At 46.0% G+C, this 19580-nt stretch overlaps 1 protein-coding gene across 6 annotated transcripts in view, besides 1 other annotated feature; it reads right to left on the bottom strand.

Moving 5' to 3' along the window:
* Appl (beta amyloid protein precursor-like) overlaps positions 1-19398 on the bottom strand; it is a 48544-nt gene extending 29146 nt beyond the window's left edge. For 5 of the 6 annotated variants that reach the window (NM_001258522.2, NM_001258521.2, NM_001258523.2 and 2 more), the window contains exons 1-2: positions 19365-19398; positions 18023-18272 (exon numbers count right to left, since the gene is read on the bottom strand). In NM_001258522.2, the coding sequence (NP_001245451.1) occupies positions 18023-18100 (78 nt within the window). In that variant the 5' untranslated portion in view covers positions 18101-18272; positions 19365-19398. Of the gene's footprint in view, positions 1-18022; positions 18273-18709; positions 18730-19364 lie in introns of those variants that run through there. The other variant, NM_001258519.1, reaches the window with a different exon arrangement.
* Positions 5812-5913: a mobile genetic element.
* Positions 19399-19580: the final 182 nt, after the last annotated feature.

The raw sequence follows: 19580 nt of genomic DNA, 5'->3' as shown, positions 1-19580 counted from the left end.
TGAGAGCGGGCCAGGTTGGAGAAGCTCGCACCGAACGTGCGAGCAAGGAAATGAGAAAGAAAAGCAAGGGAGAAAACGTCGGAGAAGCGGCGGCGAAGGAAAAAGAAAATTGCGCTGTTGTGACTAATGCCACTTGGAGACAAATATCATTTTAATGCAAAATAAAACGCACAATTTGTATCCAAATTGCTGCCGCTTGTAGTCCATTTTCGTTTTTGTTTTTGCCCGTGTCGTTCTGGGCAATCGGCGACGACAGGCGATGGAGGTCCAAAAGACCTTTTCCTAAACTATAATATGATTCCATTGTGCTTCGTTTTGACCGAAGGACATGTTATGTCGAAGACAACTCTTTGGGGCAGATTTAATCCTTAGTTCCGACTTGTTATTCTACAAGAAACGTGACTTCAAATTGAATAATCGAAACAAAATACATCTCCCATACTCGTACAAGCAAACATTTTTAATAATCCTCTGTACACTTTGTCATTCGGTATTCGGCCTTACAGTAATGGGCCGTAGTGTAGGCAGGATGCAGGCTATTCAAATTATGCTTTGCATGCTAAATTTGCGGACCACCAGTCAAGAGGAAGAACTAAGCATGGCTGAGTGCAGGGGATTGGGGGGTGTTTGTGATGCCAACCAAACACATTGCCAGTGCAGATGAAAAAGCGGAGAAACCAAGAGCAAATTGTGAAAAATAGCCACAAGTCATTGCCTTTGGCTTCCAGAGAGGGGGTTTTGGTATCGTGGGTGGCGGGGAGTGTTTTGGGGGCCACCTAAGTAGCGTGTCGCTTGAAGTAAGTCAAAGTAGGGAAAATGGAATCGCTTTTCTTTCGTGGCCATCTTTCTCCTTCTAAACCAATGGAGACCACACACATACACACACAGACACAGAGGCTATTATTTATGGCTTTTCTACGTTCTCTGCTGTCTTTGTGCATTTTTGCTTTTTGCATTTACCTTTCTTCGTGCTTTTTATCATCTTGCCCCCTACTGTGTGTGTTTTCTTTGCTTTCGTTTGTTTGTGGCTCAATTACGAGTGTCAAAAAAACTTGTTGTTGCTGTTTGGGGACTCAGACCAGTGGGGCAAGGGTGGGTTTTTCCAGAACGGAAAGGAGCCCTTTCTGTATTTTCCGCTTGAAGCCCGAAACGTGCCCAAGTGAGTAGATGTGCCCAGGCATACGTGTGCGTGTGCATCTAAACTCACGCACTCACATACAAAAGCAAATGCAGAACGAATAAGGAAAGGACAAAAATTCGAAACCTTTTGGCCAAAACTTTGTGCAGCCAGCAAAACGCCAAAAACAATTGTTCATTTCACTTCATCCTGACACTATTACTTCTTTCCCTATTTTTCTCGCCCTCTCCCTCTCTCTCTCTTTCTCTCTCTCTGCATCAGGTAAATCGGAAGCTTTGACAGCACTCAGTCACCCGCATTTACACACACACTCGCAACACACTCACACACTTGCGGAGGCAAATTGAAATTAATTTTGTGAATAGAGCCAGCAAGTATGCAACACAATTTTTGAAAGACAACTTTTCCATTTTCTCAACGGTGTACGTGTGTGTGTGCACTGTACTTTTTAATTGATGCTGCTGAAAGCAATTTTAATTACATTTGCGGGTGCTACGATGCGCATACGATGCGAATATGTAGCGGGAAGGAGACGAACTTAGGCTCAACTCAACTTCATCATCTTTATATGAACGTCAGGTTGGCACAGTTGGCATTATGATGACAAACAGAAAGTAGCAATACATTTCGCCGTGCACAATGCGGAAGCTAATGTGTTTGCAGTTTGCTTAAATATGCAGATACCCAAGTGCTAAAAAGCAAAAGATCTTCTGCAAGCGTTAAACAATTCTATCCAACTCATTATGAAGCAGAAACTAAAGCAATTCATCATTCCCGCAATGGCGTTTTCAATTTAAAATTTTGCGCTTTTATCGCCAACTGCATCTGGTCACTTCCCTTCAATTCCCAGCCCTCTCTAATTGATTTAGCATTGCTTTCTCCTGCAGGACCACTTCGCTTATAAAACATTTGGCCCGGAATGAAATTACTCAAGTTTCTAACCGCTCCGATGTGATTCGTTTTGGGTCTGCATATTCTTTGTATAATGTTTGAGTCTCTTAAAAAACGGATTCCCTTTTTCAATTCCTCGCTCTCGTGCACCCACATAATTTGGGTCACATACGCAGTGTTTTTGAAAATATCTGGTTGCTTCTACCTACATATAGCCATATGGGCTTATACCATATCTAGGTAATCAATTCGACTACAGCAAAGCATTTCCTTTCACACAATGCTTCGGCCACTTAAAATGTCTAGCCTGTAACGTACTTTATTTGTCGATTTGCTGCAGGTGATTCAGACTCTCCCACCCACGTTTTTCCACTTCATCTCATTTCGATTTTTTGTGAAAAATTACGCAACAATAATGAGCTTAAAGGCCGATACCAGCTGGCCAGTAATAAAATGCTGGCTAACAACAATTTAATCCCGACAACAAATTTCGGAGGCATTAAGTGTTCGTTCTAAAATATATTTATTAAAGTTTTAAAAATTGCCAAATGGCTGGCTCCTCTAGTTATCGTAAAAAAAAATAGGATTATACATAGTTTTATTGATTTCTTTACAGGATTGAAGTAATTAAAAATTGTAATTCCACAAAAATATTAATTCAACGTTTTCTTTTTTCGCAGAAACAAGATGCCTGCCCCTTTTGAAGATGGAAAGAAAACGTTCTATATACATACGTATATCTGCATTATTTATGTATTTAATAATAGTAATCTAAGAAACTGTATGTGTCGTTTTTAAGATATAAAATTATAGTTCACCAATCAAAATAAAAGTTTACCAATTTTGCTTAGCATACTTTCGGGTGGAAAACGATTAATGTTACTTTCTACATTTGACATTTTACGATGCCGCAACATTTTTGTCAGCTAAACTGATAAGTTTTCAGGTTTCAGACACCAGGCGAACAGAAGACGTAGCAAGTGCCAGCTGACCGCTCAAATTTAACAAAAACAGCTGATCCTTTTTCAAGATGGCTGCGGCTTACGTTTTTCCAGTCTCCCAATTCGACCAATAGGAAGCCAGCGATGGAGGGAACAAAACAGATGCTTTTTTCATGATGGCTGGCCTATGCGTCTTTCCAGTCAGCTGGCAACGAACATTTCTGTTCTGAAAAATATGTTCGATGCGGCAACATTTTTCGGGTCCCACCAGGCGAACAGAGTCCGTAGCAGGCTGCAGCTGGTAGCTCGAAATAAATAGAAACAGCTGATCGTTTTCTATGATGGCTGCCCTTCGGTCTCCCCAGTTATCATTTGACCAATAGGAGAGCAGCATAACCGTTACTTCGGAACTGAGCGCAGCCTAATGATGAGCAACCGCTCATATTAGACTGATCAGCTGATTCTTATACACCTGCTTATCGTTTCTGTTCGCCTGGTGTATGAAATCCAAAAAAACTTGAAGCTTGGTTTGTGAAAAAAGGATTTTCTGCGATCTATTTATATTTATTTTAGCTACTTATGTATTTTTTACCCTCAGCGACTAGTCCACTTCCCAGCCACGCCCGACCGCGCTCCGCGCCATCGGTCCAAGCTTCTCCTTTCTTGGATTTATTATAATCGCAAAAGCATAAGCCAAGCAAAAAATCCAGCTCAAGAGCCATCAGGCAGACGGTAAGAATGTTCATAGCCGAAAATGTATTTAATCTTTGGAACAAGTCCTGCAGAGGAGCCTTTGAATAAGCATTTCAAGATATTCTAATAAAAATAATATTATATTATATAATGTTAATGATAGTATTTAAAATAAAAGGAATGCATCCGCCTGTATAAGCGCAGATTTAAGTCATCGTAACAAAATTATATATGCAAACGGTTCATTACGTCAGATTTCGCCGTGGCTCACCGTTTGCCTCCATCACCACCCGCATGCTTGCCACCTTACTTCTTCGTTGAAGATGTATTGCGAAATTCACTGCCTTGCTTTGCTACATTGTAACGCTTTTCTCATTATCTATATCCGCGCTTTTTCTTTTATATTTTTTTTGCAGGCGTGAAGTGTGAAGTCAATGAATGTGTTCATTCGAAACTGCAGTGGAAAAATGAGCGAAGAGCGCACAGGAAGGGCGTAACGGTGCATAAATTACGAACAGAAGCGAGCGTATACGTGAAACACGGGGCGTATGCGTAATTTGGCTTAAAAAGGACGATGAGGTGTTGGCGACGCACACATACGGGCATACACACATTGATAGACATGCTGTTACAAATTTGAACAGTATCTCCCTTAGTCTGTTTTACACAGAATTAGCGACAATGAGCGGAAAGCATAATATATCGATTCCCACCAAGATGCGTATGCGTGATGCGTGATTAATAGGCTTGCCATGGCCCTGCATTGACTGCATCAGGGAGGGAAAAGGTGGTTAATGAGGACACAGGATCTGGCCGCTAATGGACTCCACCTGGAGGGGAATAAGCCGATTTATCAATGTAAAAATATTTCAGTCAGCCATTTTAGTTCACACGAATACAAGCGGGCCAAATACCAATTTTAACCAAACACTGTCGCCTCCTGTACTTCAATGATTATTGAAATCTTTACCTTAAATTTCCCTCTTGCTTCTTTATAAAGTAATGCCATTATGAAACTAGTGGCATGTTCTAAATAGATTCTGAAGCAATGCAAGATTCACTTAGCCTTTCATGAAGGTTAAAAGATGCATGCCTCTAGATATTTGTTTACCTGAGAGTGGAACTTTTGCTGACTTATCATCAAATGCATTTCAGTTTCCATATGTGGAATTGGACGCTTCACCTTTTCGCTGACTTGTTTTCCTTTCAGCACCTTTGTGTTCAGAAAACAAATTAAAATTGGTCCCTTTTATCAGCATTCACACCTTTGAATGGACCTCCACTGTCACTAAGCCCCAACTTTTAAACACTTTCCAGCAACGGCCGGTATTGTTTGGTCCAAGCCAAGATCTTTCCTCCCCAAAACACCTCCATTTTCCAATTTTGCACGACCCCTCGTTTTGTGCATAATCAACAACGGAGAGAGAGTAGGAAAAACAAACTTCATTTTGATGAAGCAAACGAGCTTCATTTTCGAGCAGAGAAAAAACTAAACAGAAACTTTTCCAGCCGCGTTTTCCACCGTCCCCCAACAGTGTCCTTTTGTGCTTTTGCCACCTTGACGCCATTTTGTTTTCCCACTAAAACAACGACTCCTGTTCCCCAAATATTTCTGCATATTCTGCAGAAAAACGAACGGCAAAGTAAACCAGAATGGAAAAACGGGCAACTGAGAAAGGGGAAATGCTCAACATTAGTGCAATTAACTTTAATTGATGGAATTTTTAGTGACGCCAGCCAAGGGTCGAAGGTGCGAATTTTGGGCAGAACAATTAGTTGCGGCAAGTTAGTGATCGGTTTCATTGGTAGATAGGTTGCTCCGCCCAACAAGCTCATAATAAAATAAAACTTTCCTCATAAAGGAATACGTAGCATATCAATGTATCTAACAACATAAAACTGCAAAATACCTACTTTCACGGCGCTCAGGCTTCCAGCCTTCAATCGCCACTTATTTCCTTCCGCAGTATGCGGTTGGACAAGATGGCAGGGTTGCCTATGCGTCTGAATAATGCCTCCCGTTCTCATCTCTTACCCTTGTGCACATTTGCTTCTCTTCTGGGCATTGTTGTTGCCTCATTTGGCTGTGAATCCAATGTAGCTATACCCATTACTCGTAGAGTAAGAGATCACGTTTCCGACCTGATTATCGGGATCGCTAGCCGAGTCAAGTTGCCGATGTCCTGTCCGCCTGTCCGTCCGTATGAACGTCTAGATCATTGGAACTATGAAATCTAGAATGTTGAAATTGTGTAACCGGTAGTCAAGGCACTCGACTATACCGCTCCCTCGTTTTTTGTGCCAGGACTCTGCTCATTCATTAAGCATCTCAAAAGGCTTTCTTTGGATTTTCTATTGTTGTTCGCCTGTATCTCGTCATAATGCTGCCTCGTATTCCATTGTTCTTGTTGTAATCCGTAAAGTCTGCATTACTTCAAATCCACAAATAACGCAAAAATAGCATAAAAACCCGCCTGAGAACAGCAACTCAAAATCATTCTAAAAAGTATATATAGAAAGGACCAAAAACGAGAGAATCCAGCACGTAATTTCCTTTCTTCTTCTCCAGCTCTCTCCTTGTTGTTTTTCATTTCTGAGGGTCGCAGGATGGCTGATGGGTGGAAGTGGGTGGCAATGGGGCGGAAAGTGGGAAGTTTACTTTGTCGCAGTCATTTATTTTGGCATTTTGTCGTTTTCCTTTATCCCTCTACTTGTTTCAGGTCTAACTTCTTCCATTAAAGCTGAACACTTACTAGAATTTGAAAGAGAGCTAATCGGCCTTTTTTACACCATAGAGAAGAATGGTAAGCATCGCCCAAGATTGATTTGTTTTCAGTGCATTCACTTGCCAAATGAAAGACTCGTATGCTCGTATTTCTACAAAAAAAGTTCATTCATATATCATATAATTGTTCAACTATATCAAACAAATTTGGCACACTGCATTGTGATGAGCTTCTCCGCGTTCATTTTCAAGGGTATGTGCCGTTGATGCTTTGTCCTCATTATCACAGTCGTTAGTGTCGTCTCCAGTCCCACATCTCTCCCGTGCCCCTTTGTTCAGTTAAGCACCCACCAGTGTGCGTTTTTCTGACACGAGTTCCACACATCCTGCGCTGCGCCACATCCTTCGCATTTGGGCTTCTTTGCTTGAGTTTTCCACTTCTGCAATGCATATTTCAAGGCGCCATGTTTCGTGTCGATAAGGTAAAATTGATATTCCGCCCTGCTCCATATTTTTGTTAGCTTTTTCGCTGCTTTTTTGGAATTTGTATTAGACATCCCAAGTCGAGTCGATGCCTATCCTATCTGAAGGGAAATACTCCGGTCCAAACTTCAGTTTTTTTTTTTACTTAAAGAGTATCCACATACACACCTCTAATTCCGCCCCATCCCCCTCATCTATTCCCCCTTTCTGACACGATTAAAAAACCTTAGCAAACAATGTTCCAATTAATACAGCGAAAGGGGATGGGGTTGGGTGGCCTGGAATGAGAAAAGTTCACTGTTCCATTCATCAGCGACTAACGGTGGGTGAAAGGGGAAGGGGCTGTAAAACTGATGGGAGGACAACAAATTAAAAGGATATCAAAGTTAATATGGAGCGTATTTCAAAGTCGTGCGGCGAATGTTAGTGCTTTTAAGGGAGTTCGGCTGCTGTCGTCACAATGCAAAAGGGCCAGAGGCAAGCTAAACAGCTAACCACCCAACCACCCAACCACCCAAACACCCATCCGCCCAACTACCCACCGCACACAAACACCCTTTAGCCATCTCTCTCGCTCAGTTGCGGCTTGAATGAAAGCTTCAAATTGGTTTCTGCTGCTTCTTGAACCTTTTCTGTGGCACAGAAAAGTATACTACACACAAAAGCAGGTGGAGGGGGGGGGGGGGTTGGCGCGGGGCGGGGCGTGGCCTGAGGGAGTGGTGCGGGGACAGGTAAACCGAAATAAATTCAAAATAATTTGTGTAAAATAGACGAGCAGCAAACGATGTTGTCCTCGCTCCTCGCTACACTCCCCGTCTCCCCGTATCCTGGCCAACAGTCAACCCCCCACCCACCCCCGCTATCGGCCAGAGGCAGCTCGACACATGCGAAAAGCGTGGTGAAATCTGCCGCCGGCATCGAGAACCTACCACAAAACGGGGGCTATGGTGGCAAAGCCCCCGCCGCAGCTGCTGCTGCGCTAAAAGGCTGCCAAAAATGTGTTTCTCCAACAAGGCCAAAAGTTTAACAAACATTGCGGAGCGGAGCGCAGCACAGAGAAACGAGAGCAACAGCGAGCGAGCGGGGGATTCTAGGAAGGGGCTAGAAGTGGGCCTTGGAGGGGGTAGCTAGCAGAGAGCTAGCGAGACCGAGAACAGAGAGAGAGAGAGAGAGAGATGCCCATACTGGGAGCGCAGTTTAAGCTTAAGCATTTGGAGCTCTTGAGAAAGTTGCGCTGTGCCCAAGGCGCTCCCGCTTTTGTTTCCACACCCGCCCACGCAGGAACAGACAATAGTTTTGTTGCACTACGGCACAATGGCCATACACCAAATACCACCGCCACCCACCGCCACTGTATTTCGCTGGCCAGCACAAGGTCGAGCATTCATTTCCATTCGCAGTCATTCGCAGATTTAGTTTTAGCTCGCCGTTTTTTGGAGACCATTGGAAGCAGAAACTTTTAGGTGAAACCCGGATTCAGATTGCGAAAGAGAACTCATTTCAATTATGAATTCAAAGTTGGCAACAGCTCAGGCCGCAATCTTCAATCCCAGGTGGAATGCCCACCAGATCGGGGCCGTATGGGGAATATCTCTATAAATATGTTTTATTTCTTTGGGCCACTTCCTCAGCAAAAAACTAGACAACTGATCAGAATGGCAGCAACTAAATGTCGATTCATGCGAATCGAGGCAGGGCAAAAATTTTAATTAATAACACATTTCACCGACACACTATACTGCATGCACCATACTCATGCACATGCATCATGCACAAGGGTTTTGGGTATCGGATTTTTGGGTTTCATTTGCTGGCCAGATCCCAAGCTCTGGACTACGAATGGTTCATAATTAGAATCAAAACCACCGCCTTTCTCATACGAGTCCCTGTCCTTCACCACACTCAACACACGGGTACAGTTGGCAACAAAAGCTGCCGAAGATGAGGCCAGACTGTTGCCCGGCACTCAGGCCTAACCACTTAATTTTCCGTATCATTGAGAGGAGTTACTTAAGTGCGATTGACGTACTTCTTCCCGATAGATATGCAAATATAGGTGGACAGGATGGGATGGCGAGAAAGAGAAGAAGGACGGCAAATTAACTCGACTGTCAACCGCAAACAGCGGATAACAACAGATGCAGGCGCCACTCAATCACGGTGTTCATGAGCGCGCTTCGAGGGTCCTATTTCACTTTCAGCCCCAACACAAGTTTCATGTCGGCTGTGTGAAAACTAAGCTCACGCTCACACACTCGGCCTCCCCTACCCATACACATGCACAAGTGTGGGTGAAGGGCCTGCCTGCGATAAAATATTTTTATGCCGCCCGCAATGTGACATCGGTGGGGGGGGGGGGGTTGGATGGAGCAAAGGGTGGCTCAATATCAATACAGTTTTATTTGCGTTTGGATGATTTGCATCTTCCGCACTCGCCCGAACCATTCTCGCTTTAACTATTTTGTAGCACAGTTTTGTGCGCAGCTCCCACTCCCCCTCCCCTTCCCCTTACGCGACCGATTTATTTACGACACGAACGTTTTTCTGGCAGCTGCCATTTAAATCGCCCGACTTTCGAACGGCTTCAGAACAAAATCGAAAACGACTGCGACCTCTCGGGTCACCCACAGACGCAGGATACGTCCGTAATATTGGTCCCCTTTATAAATTTATAATTCCCAACCTTTAACCACAACCCACTCCCCCCACTAGATGTCTTTTCCACTCAGTTTACTCGTTTGCTGCTTGGCTGGCCAAGCTCCACACACTGAAACGTAATAACAAAAGTGAGTCAGCAAGCCACTCTGTGGGTCAAGTGTGGTACATCATCAAATTAAGCGCTCCAACAGTTCATAAAGTGGTGCGACGAGGCATCAATGAAGACATTCGACTGCATACGGGTGTGCCAGCCATCGATAGACTGCCAAGTCGTGTATTGCCGCTGGCCGCAGTTTGTGGTTCTGCGCCGGGCGGCATTAATCAATAAATCGGACAAATCAGTGCTCGAATAGTTGCCCACCCACTACGCAGCCATGTGTCCACCCCGGGTCGCACGGAAACGGTTCGGTCCGGGGATTCAAGAGTCATTGCTTAGCCGTCTTTGTTCGAGGAGCACTCAGCTACGGTGAGGGACTCTCTGCGACTGGGGCACCTCGAAGCTCGGATCTAGCTCGATCCCAGCCCTCTCGCGGAGGCACTCAAAATATTTAAGCGGCACATGCCACGGCACAAGCCATTAGCTGACTGCTGCTGCTGACGCCATTTGGGGCGCATATGAATTTAATATAGACGCCAACGCCAGTGCAGTTGTTTGTGTGGCGGCCATTATGCGCCGCAGCACATACAACATTATATTATTAAGTGAGGCGAGCAATGGGGCCAACGGGGAGCGCTGAAACAATGTGCGTTATCTCACCCTCTTAAAACACCCTGGTCTACGACGAACATTCCTCCGGATCCATTCTGTGTCCTCCGTTTTCCATTCCACTCTGGAACGTGCCAGACAGAGGAGGCGTCAGAGGCACGGGGGAGAGGAGAGGCTGGGAAGGACGGATCGCATTCTGTGGCTGCATGCCACTGCGCTGGCATGCACTATGGTCCTTTGGACCCCAGCCGGATAATTCGTGGACCAGCAACCGCCATTCTGGTGGAGCGGGGAACAGATGGAAGCGCCGTTAACATGGATTTGTTTAGGCCCGCTGCTTAGCCTGCTTTCAACTCAGCTGCTCTTTAGAGTGGAAAGGAAAACCCGTCTGAAATGTGTCCGTCCAACTGACATTTGAGCTTGAACCTTCTGGTTGCAAAGGAAAGCGCCACTCCTACTCCTACTTTGTTCTAGCTTTCGCACGATTGCGCGAATGGTGCGAATGGTCCTGCCATAAACAAGAGTATTTATCTGAATTATCATTTCTCAACCGGGTCCGAACTGGCACACGGATCTTTCTCCTTTCCCATCTTTCCCATCTATGCTGTCTGCGATTGATTATCGGCCACCCATCTGCCCCACCATTCTGTTCTTTCAAACCCCCTGCGTGTTCATTCTTCTGGGGATATCGCGGCAGATAAATTTCATTATCTGCAAACGCAGTCATAAAATCTGACACCCTATCCAGTTGGCAACAAACGGCGGAGGGCTCTGGCTTCATTTGCCATTTCTCCCAACACTGCGTGGGCCAAAATGTTCCTGTTTTATTTTGAATGAATTGGCGAATAAAATTAAATTTAATAGCAGATTTTACGTCGCACATATTGCGGGGTGAGCCCCGACCGTTTTACATCGTAGACACTGTGTTGCGGGATCGCCGGGTGTCGGCTGACAACAGGCGACAAGCCACCCACGCTTTCAAAAACAACGAACACTCCGTCATTCATCTGTAACTGCCGGTGTGCTGATAGCCAAATGGGATTTGGGGAATTTCCGAGGACACGAAGCAGGCACAGTCCCACCAACCAAGGACTTCAGGACTAGAGGAGGAATGGGAGGAGCGGATGCATTACAGTGTCAAACGAAGTTGCCGACGGGTGACTTTTCGAGGCCTTTGATTTGCATTCATTGTTTGCTTCTCCAATTCAGCGTCCATCGGAGTTGGCCAGCATTCTCCCGAAAAGCACCGACTGACAATGGAAATGCCGAGACTGGGATGGGACTGGTTGAATGAATAGCAATAAGGGGCGACCAACGGTGATGGAAAAGTAGAGGCCGAGTGAGGACTCCGCAGGGTACGCTCGCCAGGCCCTCACATAATAAATAAAATACACGACGAATCACGAAGAATAATGCAACGAAAGCTCTTAGTAGTATGTAAGAAAAGACGCACAATTTAATTAAAAATTGGCATAGAGCAAAATGAAGTGTTAATAAGTTCCCGCATAAAATCTTATCAATCTGAAAGCAAAGCACACTCAGTCTAGCTGCATATTTAACAACTTGGACATAATTGACCACAATTTGAACATTCTTCGCTTTGGCCGCTTTTTCTTAGCTTAAAATCCGGTCAAAAGCAATTTCGCCCAGGGCAGCGGAATTAAATGATTCAAACTGGGATGCTCCAAGTAAGCGAAAGCTCTGCTGCCAATTGAATAAATAACCCAAACGAGGAATCGGTCAGAAAGGTGGAAAACGGAATGTGAGGTGCAGCCCGGCAGGTGGTTTTAAGTTCTTTAGGCGGGCAAAAACGGAGCGGCCAAAATGAAAAGTGGAGGCAGTGGGAAAAACACAGCCGAAAATGCAATATTGCGATTTTATAACACAAATTGCTTATAATCACCCAGCACGAACAAGGGCAGCCGGTGATGAGGGTACGCTGGTAGTGGGAGGCAGGAGGAGGAGCAGGAGCAGGAGCAGAAGGCCAGAAAACGGAAATGCACGCTGTAATGGCTTGGAAGTGGGCGTTGGCCCAGGCGGAGAGAGGGCGTGGCAGGGGCAAGCGGAATGGCAGCTTTTCTGCGCGCGCCATCATGGCAATGGCATAAAAATCATATTTCCGTTTTATTATTTGCTGTTAATGAAAATGCAAATAAAATTGGATTTTCCGTGCCGCACAAAAAGGCAGCAAAATTAAATGTTGTTGCTGAAATGGGGCAGTGAAAAAGAGAGCAGACTATGCTGCAAATGTATTTCCTGGCGCATATTTCAAATAAACATTTCGGTTTTCGCATTTCAGTATTTCTGTATTTTTATGTCGACGGCAGGCAAGTCGAGAAATGAAAAGCATCAAAAGAGAAAAAATGCGAGCAGTGGGTCAGAAGAACCCGGTGAAAAATCATATGAAAAGCCAGCACAAATATGTGACCCGCCTTGCACCTGATGTGGGTTTAGAATTAATTGGGTCATAACTATAAGCTATATGTATAAGCGGGTTGGGAGCTTTATCGACGCATGCTAAATTTATCCAAGACAAGACCTGGCCTTTTTGGCATTCGATGCGGTGGCCGCAATTGATGGGAACGCATCGGAACAATTCTGACTGAAAAGCACTCTAAATCCGCAGGGTGGGCGACACCGTAGAGGCTATTCGTACACTCCCTCCGGCAAAATGCAATCGCCAGCTCAAGGAGGCCACCCGGTGCTTATTGCTAATCACACCATCTTGTTGGTTTCCAGGAACCTGCCTAATGCTCAAGCTTGGCCCGAAAGGAGCTTTGCCCAAGGCACTCAAGTGGAACGAGTCAAGTCAAGTCAACACAACCCGAGTCGGGCTTTATTCCCTTCGTATGGTAGCGAATCAGAATTGCAGACCTAACCCAATTCCGATCAAGAAGCGAAAGCCGGAGGGGCCTGGGGGTTCGGGGAGCTAGCTACTCGATTTGGAAAGTGCCATTTGTGCTATTCAAATGAAATCAGCAGCGAACTATTGAGCAGGTGGCGGGCGACACCTTCCATCCACCCACCCACTAACCATCGTCGCACTGGGTAGAACCAGCTAGAACCAGCACAATAGCAGTAGAACAAGCAGACAAGAAACGAAAAGAAAAGAAAGGAAAGGAAAGGTAAGAAAAAGACGTTCGGGCTCCGTCAACGAACACTTTGCGCCCGCCACATTGGAGCTGCCACACCCCCTCTGCCCCTGAAGTCCACACTTGCGAAGTTTTTCCCCCTCGTAAATGTTTGCAGTACAAATGTATAAAACATTACCGCACGGCTGTGCCAAAGACGTGCTCCGCAAATGGCGAAGAAATGGGGCAAAGGACCTCCTCCGATTCTCACTGGCTACGTTTTCCTGATGGTTTTCACTTCTTTTTTTCTGGGACATCAGCTTATGAAAGGCTGAACTATAGTTTTGGTTTTGTTTGCAGTGTAAATAAGAAAGCCAAAAAGGACTTAACGCCTAGGTCTGTGATGTATTTTAGAGCTGAGATCCCATATATCAAAATGAACTATTTTTGGTTGGTTTTTTAGTGAAGAAGGGGTAAATGAAGAAAGCTGTGGCAGCCTAAGAAAAGGAATAAATTTTGTTGAATTTCCACTCAATGCCTCTTTTTTCGACATATGTACATACATATATGCAGGTGAGTAAAATATGTAATACACATTTTCATTTTGTTATTTGGTTTTTATATGACGTACAAAAATTTGAACTCTGTCTAGCTAATTAAACCACCCTTTTCCTTCTTTCTTCGATACTTTTATTCCGGTTTGCCCCCATTTCTATTCATTTGGGTTTCTTTCATTTTCGTTTCGTTGATGCTGTCATTCGTTCTGGATCATTTGCGCTATTGTGAGTCATCGTCATCATCATCTTCATCAGCATTATCAGCGAAGGGTTATCGTATTATTTTCATTTCACCTTATCAGCAGGGCTGGAAAGTCGTCACCTTGCTGGATAGTGGATAATAGTTGTTGACCCACGTTTACCCACGTTAAACTAGCATAAAATGACACCGCCCAACTCACAACCCATTTTTGTTTGCCACTCGAAGGTGAACTGCGATTTTAAGAGCCCTAGAGGCAGACACAGAACAGCACAGCTGGGCAGTAGCACTTAACCCTAATTCCTGCAACTCTGACACAGACAATGAACACATTAGCCAAAGTCCTGGCTGCCTAGTTGCTTAGCTGCCTAGCCACCAAGCTGCTTGACCAGTGCCTTTGTCAATGGTGAAATGAAAATGAGCAAAATGCATAATCGAAAAAAACCATTGAAGCGTAAATGCTTTGTAACAGGATTCAGGAATGGGCGAGTGCTCGAAGGGAGAGGACTCTTACGGCCAGGACAAAACGAACACAAACACGACTACGTAAACCTAAACCTTCGATCCGAGCCAAAATAAAAGCCGATCCAAGCCACGCCAAGGCAACCAAACGGAACGAAACGAAACAAAACCAAGCGAGTGGCGAAGGACGACAAAAAGAAGGAGGGCTCTGGTGGGGAATATCAGGGATGTTGGGGTCACTGCACAGTTACAACCACTCATCTACGTATCAACCCGCCGCACCATCCCCTGCAGCAAAGCATACATGTGTGTGACATCGATACCACAACTAATGAACGATGAACAGGACGTGGACAACTCTTAAACTGACAAATGACAATGGAATCGGGTCGCACTGGGCACAGAGCACTGGGCAACCTGGCTGGCAGTACGGATCGAACAAGTCAGTGGATGAGAGATGCGGCTGCTCAAATGACTTACTATGGCTGACCAGCTACAAACCCAATTGCATCCTAAACTTAACCCAATCACGAACTGCGGTCTCTGCAGCTGAACCCAATGTGGCGAACCCCGAAGGCAGATACTCTTGCTCCACTCCCATGGAATGAGTGTGGTATCTGGGGAAATAGGCAGTATCCACTTTGGCCAGCTTATCGATAAGGTTCTACCTGCACATGTTGCACCGTCTAGTTGGCGAGCCATTTGCTTTCAAAACGATGAACTCAAATACTTGATGCTTCACTTTTGGTTGGGATGCACAAGCATTTAAAAAGAGTACTAGATGGATGCATTTTCGAAGCGAAACCCGGAATTTCTGAAAAGTTTTGCGGCTGTGGGAAATTCCGTTGCGGCGACTGCATTGCATTCCCGAATGAATCATTCCACTCCCAGTGGGTGACTCATGTGGGGGGCGGGAAGAGCTGAACTGCGCCGCTGCCTTCTATCAGTCAGCAAGCAGCGAACTGACTAATTCAGTTGACTCCAGTGAAATTGGGGGGAGTTGTGCCAAAGAAGCATGGTGTGCAACTAAAGTTGGCCGTCGGTTCGCAGTTTCTACCCGACAATCAAATGGCCAACGACTCCCAGCCACCCTTCTCCACCCTCCTGTCATCCCCTTTGAAAGCCCCAGGCCTCTGTAAAAAGGGACTTTGAATGGGCTGTTTGGCAGCAACGATTGCGTGTTCCGTTTGCCAGGTTTGAGGGAGACACATCGTTGGCATCGAGTGTTTGGGGAGATTCTCGGGTATATTGCACATTGCAGTCCGCAAATCCCTCCCTGCTTTCTGGATGATTCAGACATGTCCTTATAAAAAAAGAGTGAAAAAGGGCAGAAAGAATACAAGCAGAAAGGAGATAGCTACAAAACGGGTGAGCAACTGGGGAGGGCAGGGTACAAAAAAACAGAAATTCTTTTAAAAAAAGTCCCTAGTTGGTAATGCATTACTACAACATTGGAGGAAACCACTACTTTGGAAATCCCGCTTAAAACACACAGAACTTTGCCGACAGTTTTTTTTTTACTGAAAATGTGGGTTATATTGCAACCAACTGCTAGCATTTTTCACAAAGAAAAATGATCCAATATTAAAGTTACACGAAGCAAAAGGTATTAAAACGCTTTAGCAGTAGTTGTCCCAAGCAGGGTGGGAATGGTGGGTGCAAGCGACATAAGTAATCAACGACCACCACAAAAATGACGTCGGCGATGCGTGCCCCTGATAACAACGAAGCTGAAGGGTGGACCTGTGGGTGAGTGGCTGACCAGGTCCAGGCTAGTCCTGCCATGAATTGCACGCAGCGACGGTCTAGCATGAATAGCCGAATTAAGGGTAAGATGGGTGGAGAGTGAATGAACGAATGGAGAGCAAAGCAAATTGCAGGCTGCATACAAAGCAAGACATGAAAGGAGTGCAATGCGCTATAAAGCAGCTTAACTGCTCCCCTGTCCGGGATTGGGCCGAACTCCTGGCTCCTGGGTCCTTGGAGGTGCTGCCCCTCGGTTCTTCTCTTTCAATTGGTCTGTCTCCACATGAATATGGATTTTATTAGGTTTTTGTTCCGCCACAGAAGACTGTTCGCTCTGCGTTGCCAAGGGAAAATTGCTCCGAGGTATTTAAGAGACAAGAAAGTAAAGCAAAATTGTTAAGGTCAGGCACGTCGGCGATTGTGGATCGGCCCCAAAGAACGAGAGCTGCCGCCTGGCAAAAATTGTTTGCAAATGATTTAAAAACACTTTAGCTAAAGCTAACAATATCCTAGTAACGCATGTCTTCCCTTTTGGTTTGTCGGTAGGTGTGTGCGTGCACGTATGCCAGTCGATGAATTGACCTGAACAAGAGGATTCGTGGTGAATGCAGGTCCAGCCCCAGACCAATTTGGGGATTATGCTCAGACAGAGCCGGATAGTTTTTAGCCGGACTTAAACCCCAACCGAAGGACGCATAACCCGGCCCCGCACTCCATTTCTACGATATTTGCCAGTCGCTGCGTGTAGAAAATCAAAATCAAAATGTCTGCACGCCCTGTTTGGTTTCGGTAACACCTCCGCTACTTTTATATGCAAATTGCTAGTCGAAGCCAGCTGCTGCTATCCTCTAGCCTCAAGTTTTCGGTTTTCGGCTTTCAGTTGGCCAGTAGCCAGCGACAAGCAAACGGTTCAATTAAGCCAATACTTGCGCACACTCGCAAGTAATTTGGCAGCCCTATCACCCATCCCCATCCCATCCCCATCCCATACCCATCCCCAATCTCCAATCCCCAATCCCCAATCCCCAATCCCCAACCCTTTCCCGCCTTCAAGCCCTCGAGCCTTTAGTGCCGCTGCTAAGCGATGGCACATTTTTCGTAGCATACTTTGCGCGGCTGCTTAGCCGACGGCCACCACATCCCACAGAAACCCGCTCAAGTGCTTGTGTGCTTGTGTATCTGGCTCTCTGTGTGTGTGCGAGAGTGTGGGTGCCTGTGTGTGTGGGTTGCGGTTGCGATTGGTATTGCTGTTGCACGCAGAAAGTATAGAGCCACACTGCTATTTTGTGAGCCGTACTCAAGTTATACATAAGTTGGGTGTTGTGTCAGTAAGCCAGATGAGGCAGTAGCGCAACAACACAAGTCCCTAATTGCTGGAGACCTACTTGTCTTCCCCGGACACCGAATTAATATTGTTTTGACTTCTATCAGCTTCAATGCGTGGCTAACATCGAGCGTCGAGTTGTCTGTTTAAATCAATTTGTCATCCCGATTAAAGCCCTAACGAAACAATGTTTTAGTGTGCAGTTTTGCCCAGTTTCCCAGTGTTCTCTGTCAGTTTCATTTTCGGTTTGTGTTTCTGTTCTGAGTTTCGGCTCTTTCGACTTACTCCTTCGTTCCATCGAGTATTGTATCGAAAGTGGAGTGAAATGGTCTGGTGTGCTGTGGTGTGTTGTGGTGTGCTGTAGTGTGGTGTGTTGTTATGTCGTGTGGTGTGGTGTAGTGTGGTGTGGTGGGGATTCGGTGACTCACCTGAACCTGAGCAGTGCCAATGGCCAGGACGACCCAGAGGCTCCTCAGCAACAAATTACGACGCAGCGCGGCGCACATTGTTCGCACTCTTTTCTGCTTCTTTGCTCCTCGTCTGGTTGGCTCCTGGTCCTATCTCCTGGCTGGGAATCTCCGAGTTTGGTCTGAACTTAGCTGCTTCTGCGGCTGGACTGACGTGCTTCCAGTTCTGGTTAATTGTATTTGCTTTGTTGGCTATTCGTTTAACACTTTGCTGCACAGGCGGACGACGGTAGCAGCAGCAAGAAATCGAAAACACAAAAAAATTTCATTAGCAAGCGATTCGGAATTGTGGCCTTTCGTTTCAGCCTTTAACTTTCTGGGTTCTGGGTTATGATTTCTGTTTTCTGATTTCTGCGCTCTAAGGTTCGTACTCCGATTTCGTTCGATTTGCGGTGCCCAAGTTAGCTGCCCACAGCGCAGCGCTTTTCCTTTCGCCGATGCCCAGAAACCTATGCACGGAAAATGTCAACTCGGAAAACTCTGTGCGTGTGGCTTGTATGTGAGTGGCCGTAGTATTCGATTGTGGAACGTAGTAGGAGAGAGTCCGTGATGGGCGGGGGCGGATAAGGGAATTGAAGGAAAAGGAAGAAAAGAAAAATAAGGCAAAGCTACGAGAGTACTCGCTGCTATCTGTCCTGTCATACCCACTCGCTGGTTCTCGGGGTCCTGAGATTGTACTTCCCCGAAACGGAAAATATGAGTGGCACTATGGCCGCCGTTCTGCGCCTGGAAAAGTTGTCAGCTGCAGTCGTCGGGTTCCACGTCCCATGTCACTTGTCCATGTCTCCTGTCTCCTGTCTTGGCAGTTCCCACGCAAATCCACCCACTCGCTAACCCCTTCCCGCACTCTTGGAACGTATCCGTCGGGCTTCTGCGCACTTTCCCAACCCCTTTCTCACTGATTCTGCGCAGGTGCGCTGCTTATTGTCCCCCAGCTAAGTTGGCATCACAAATCCACTATTGGCATCGGCTTCGCTTTTTCTTTCCGAACTTGTATCACTTTGTTTTGGATGTTTCTCTATGGTTTTTGTTGTTGGGTTTCTTTTTTAGCACTATTTAGCACTTGAACAGCAAAAAAAAGTATTGAGCTTGTTTTGGTTAAATTTGACGGTCTCTCAATGTGTGTCTCTGGTTTTGTGCTTGTGGCTCCTCGGCCACCACCTCTCCGCCCGAGCGGGAGAACGACAAGAGCCACTGGCCAGCAGCCCCTGGCCTTCCCAAGCTGTCGGGGAGTGGTCAGATGGGGTGGCCCGAAGAAGCCCCTAAAGCGCTGAGTTTTTGGAGCCCTGGCTGTACGCTATACCTGGCGCTGCGAACGCTCACAAACGACTGCGAGTGGTCTCGTTGCCTGCAATCCTGCGAGTCCACGTCCGAAAGTGCGAACTGCGAAAGTCGAACTCGGGCGCAGAATGCAGAGCGCGTGCCCGGGATCGATATTAAGGGCGAATCGAGCAACTGGCCTTCCGCTTTCCGCGGGGGTGACAATGTTTTTGGCTGTCCGGGCTGCACTATGGTACCA

This window comes from Drosophila melanogaster, chromosome X (genome assembly GCF_000001215.4).
Source record: "Drosophila melanogaster chromosome X".
NCBI lineage: Eukaryota > Metazoa > Arthropoda > Insecta > Diptera > Drosophilidae > Drosophila > Drosophila melanogaster.
The sequence above is the reverse complement of the archived record's forward strand: the minus strand, read 5'-3'. Positions and strand labels throughout refer to the sequence as shown.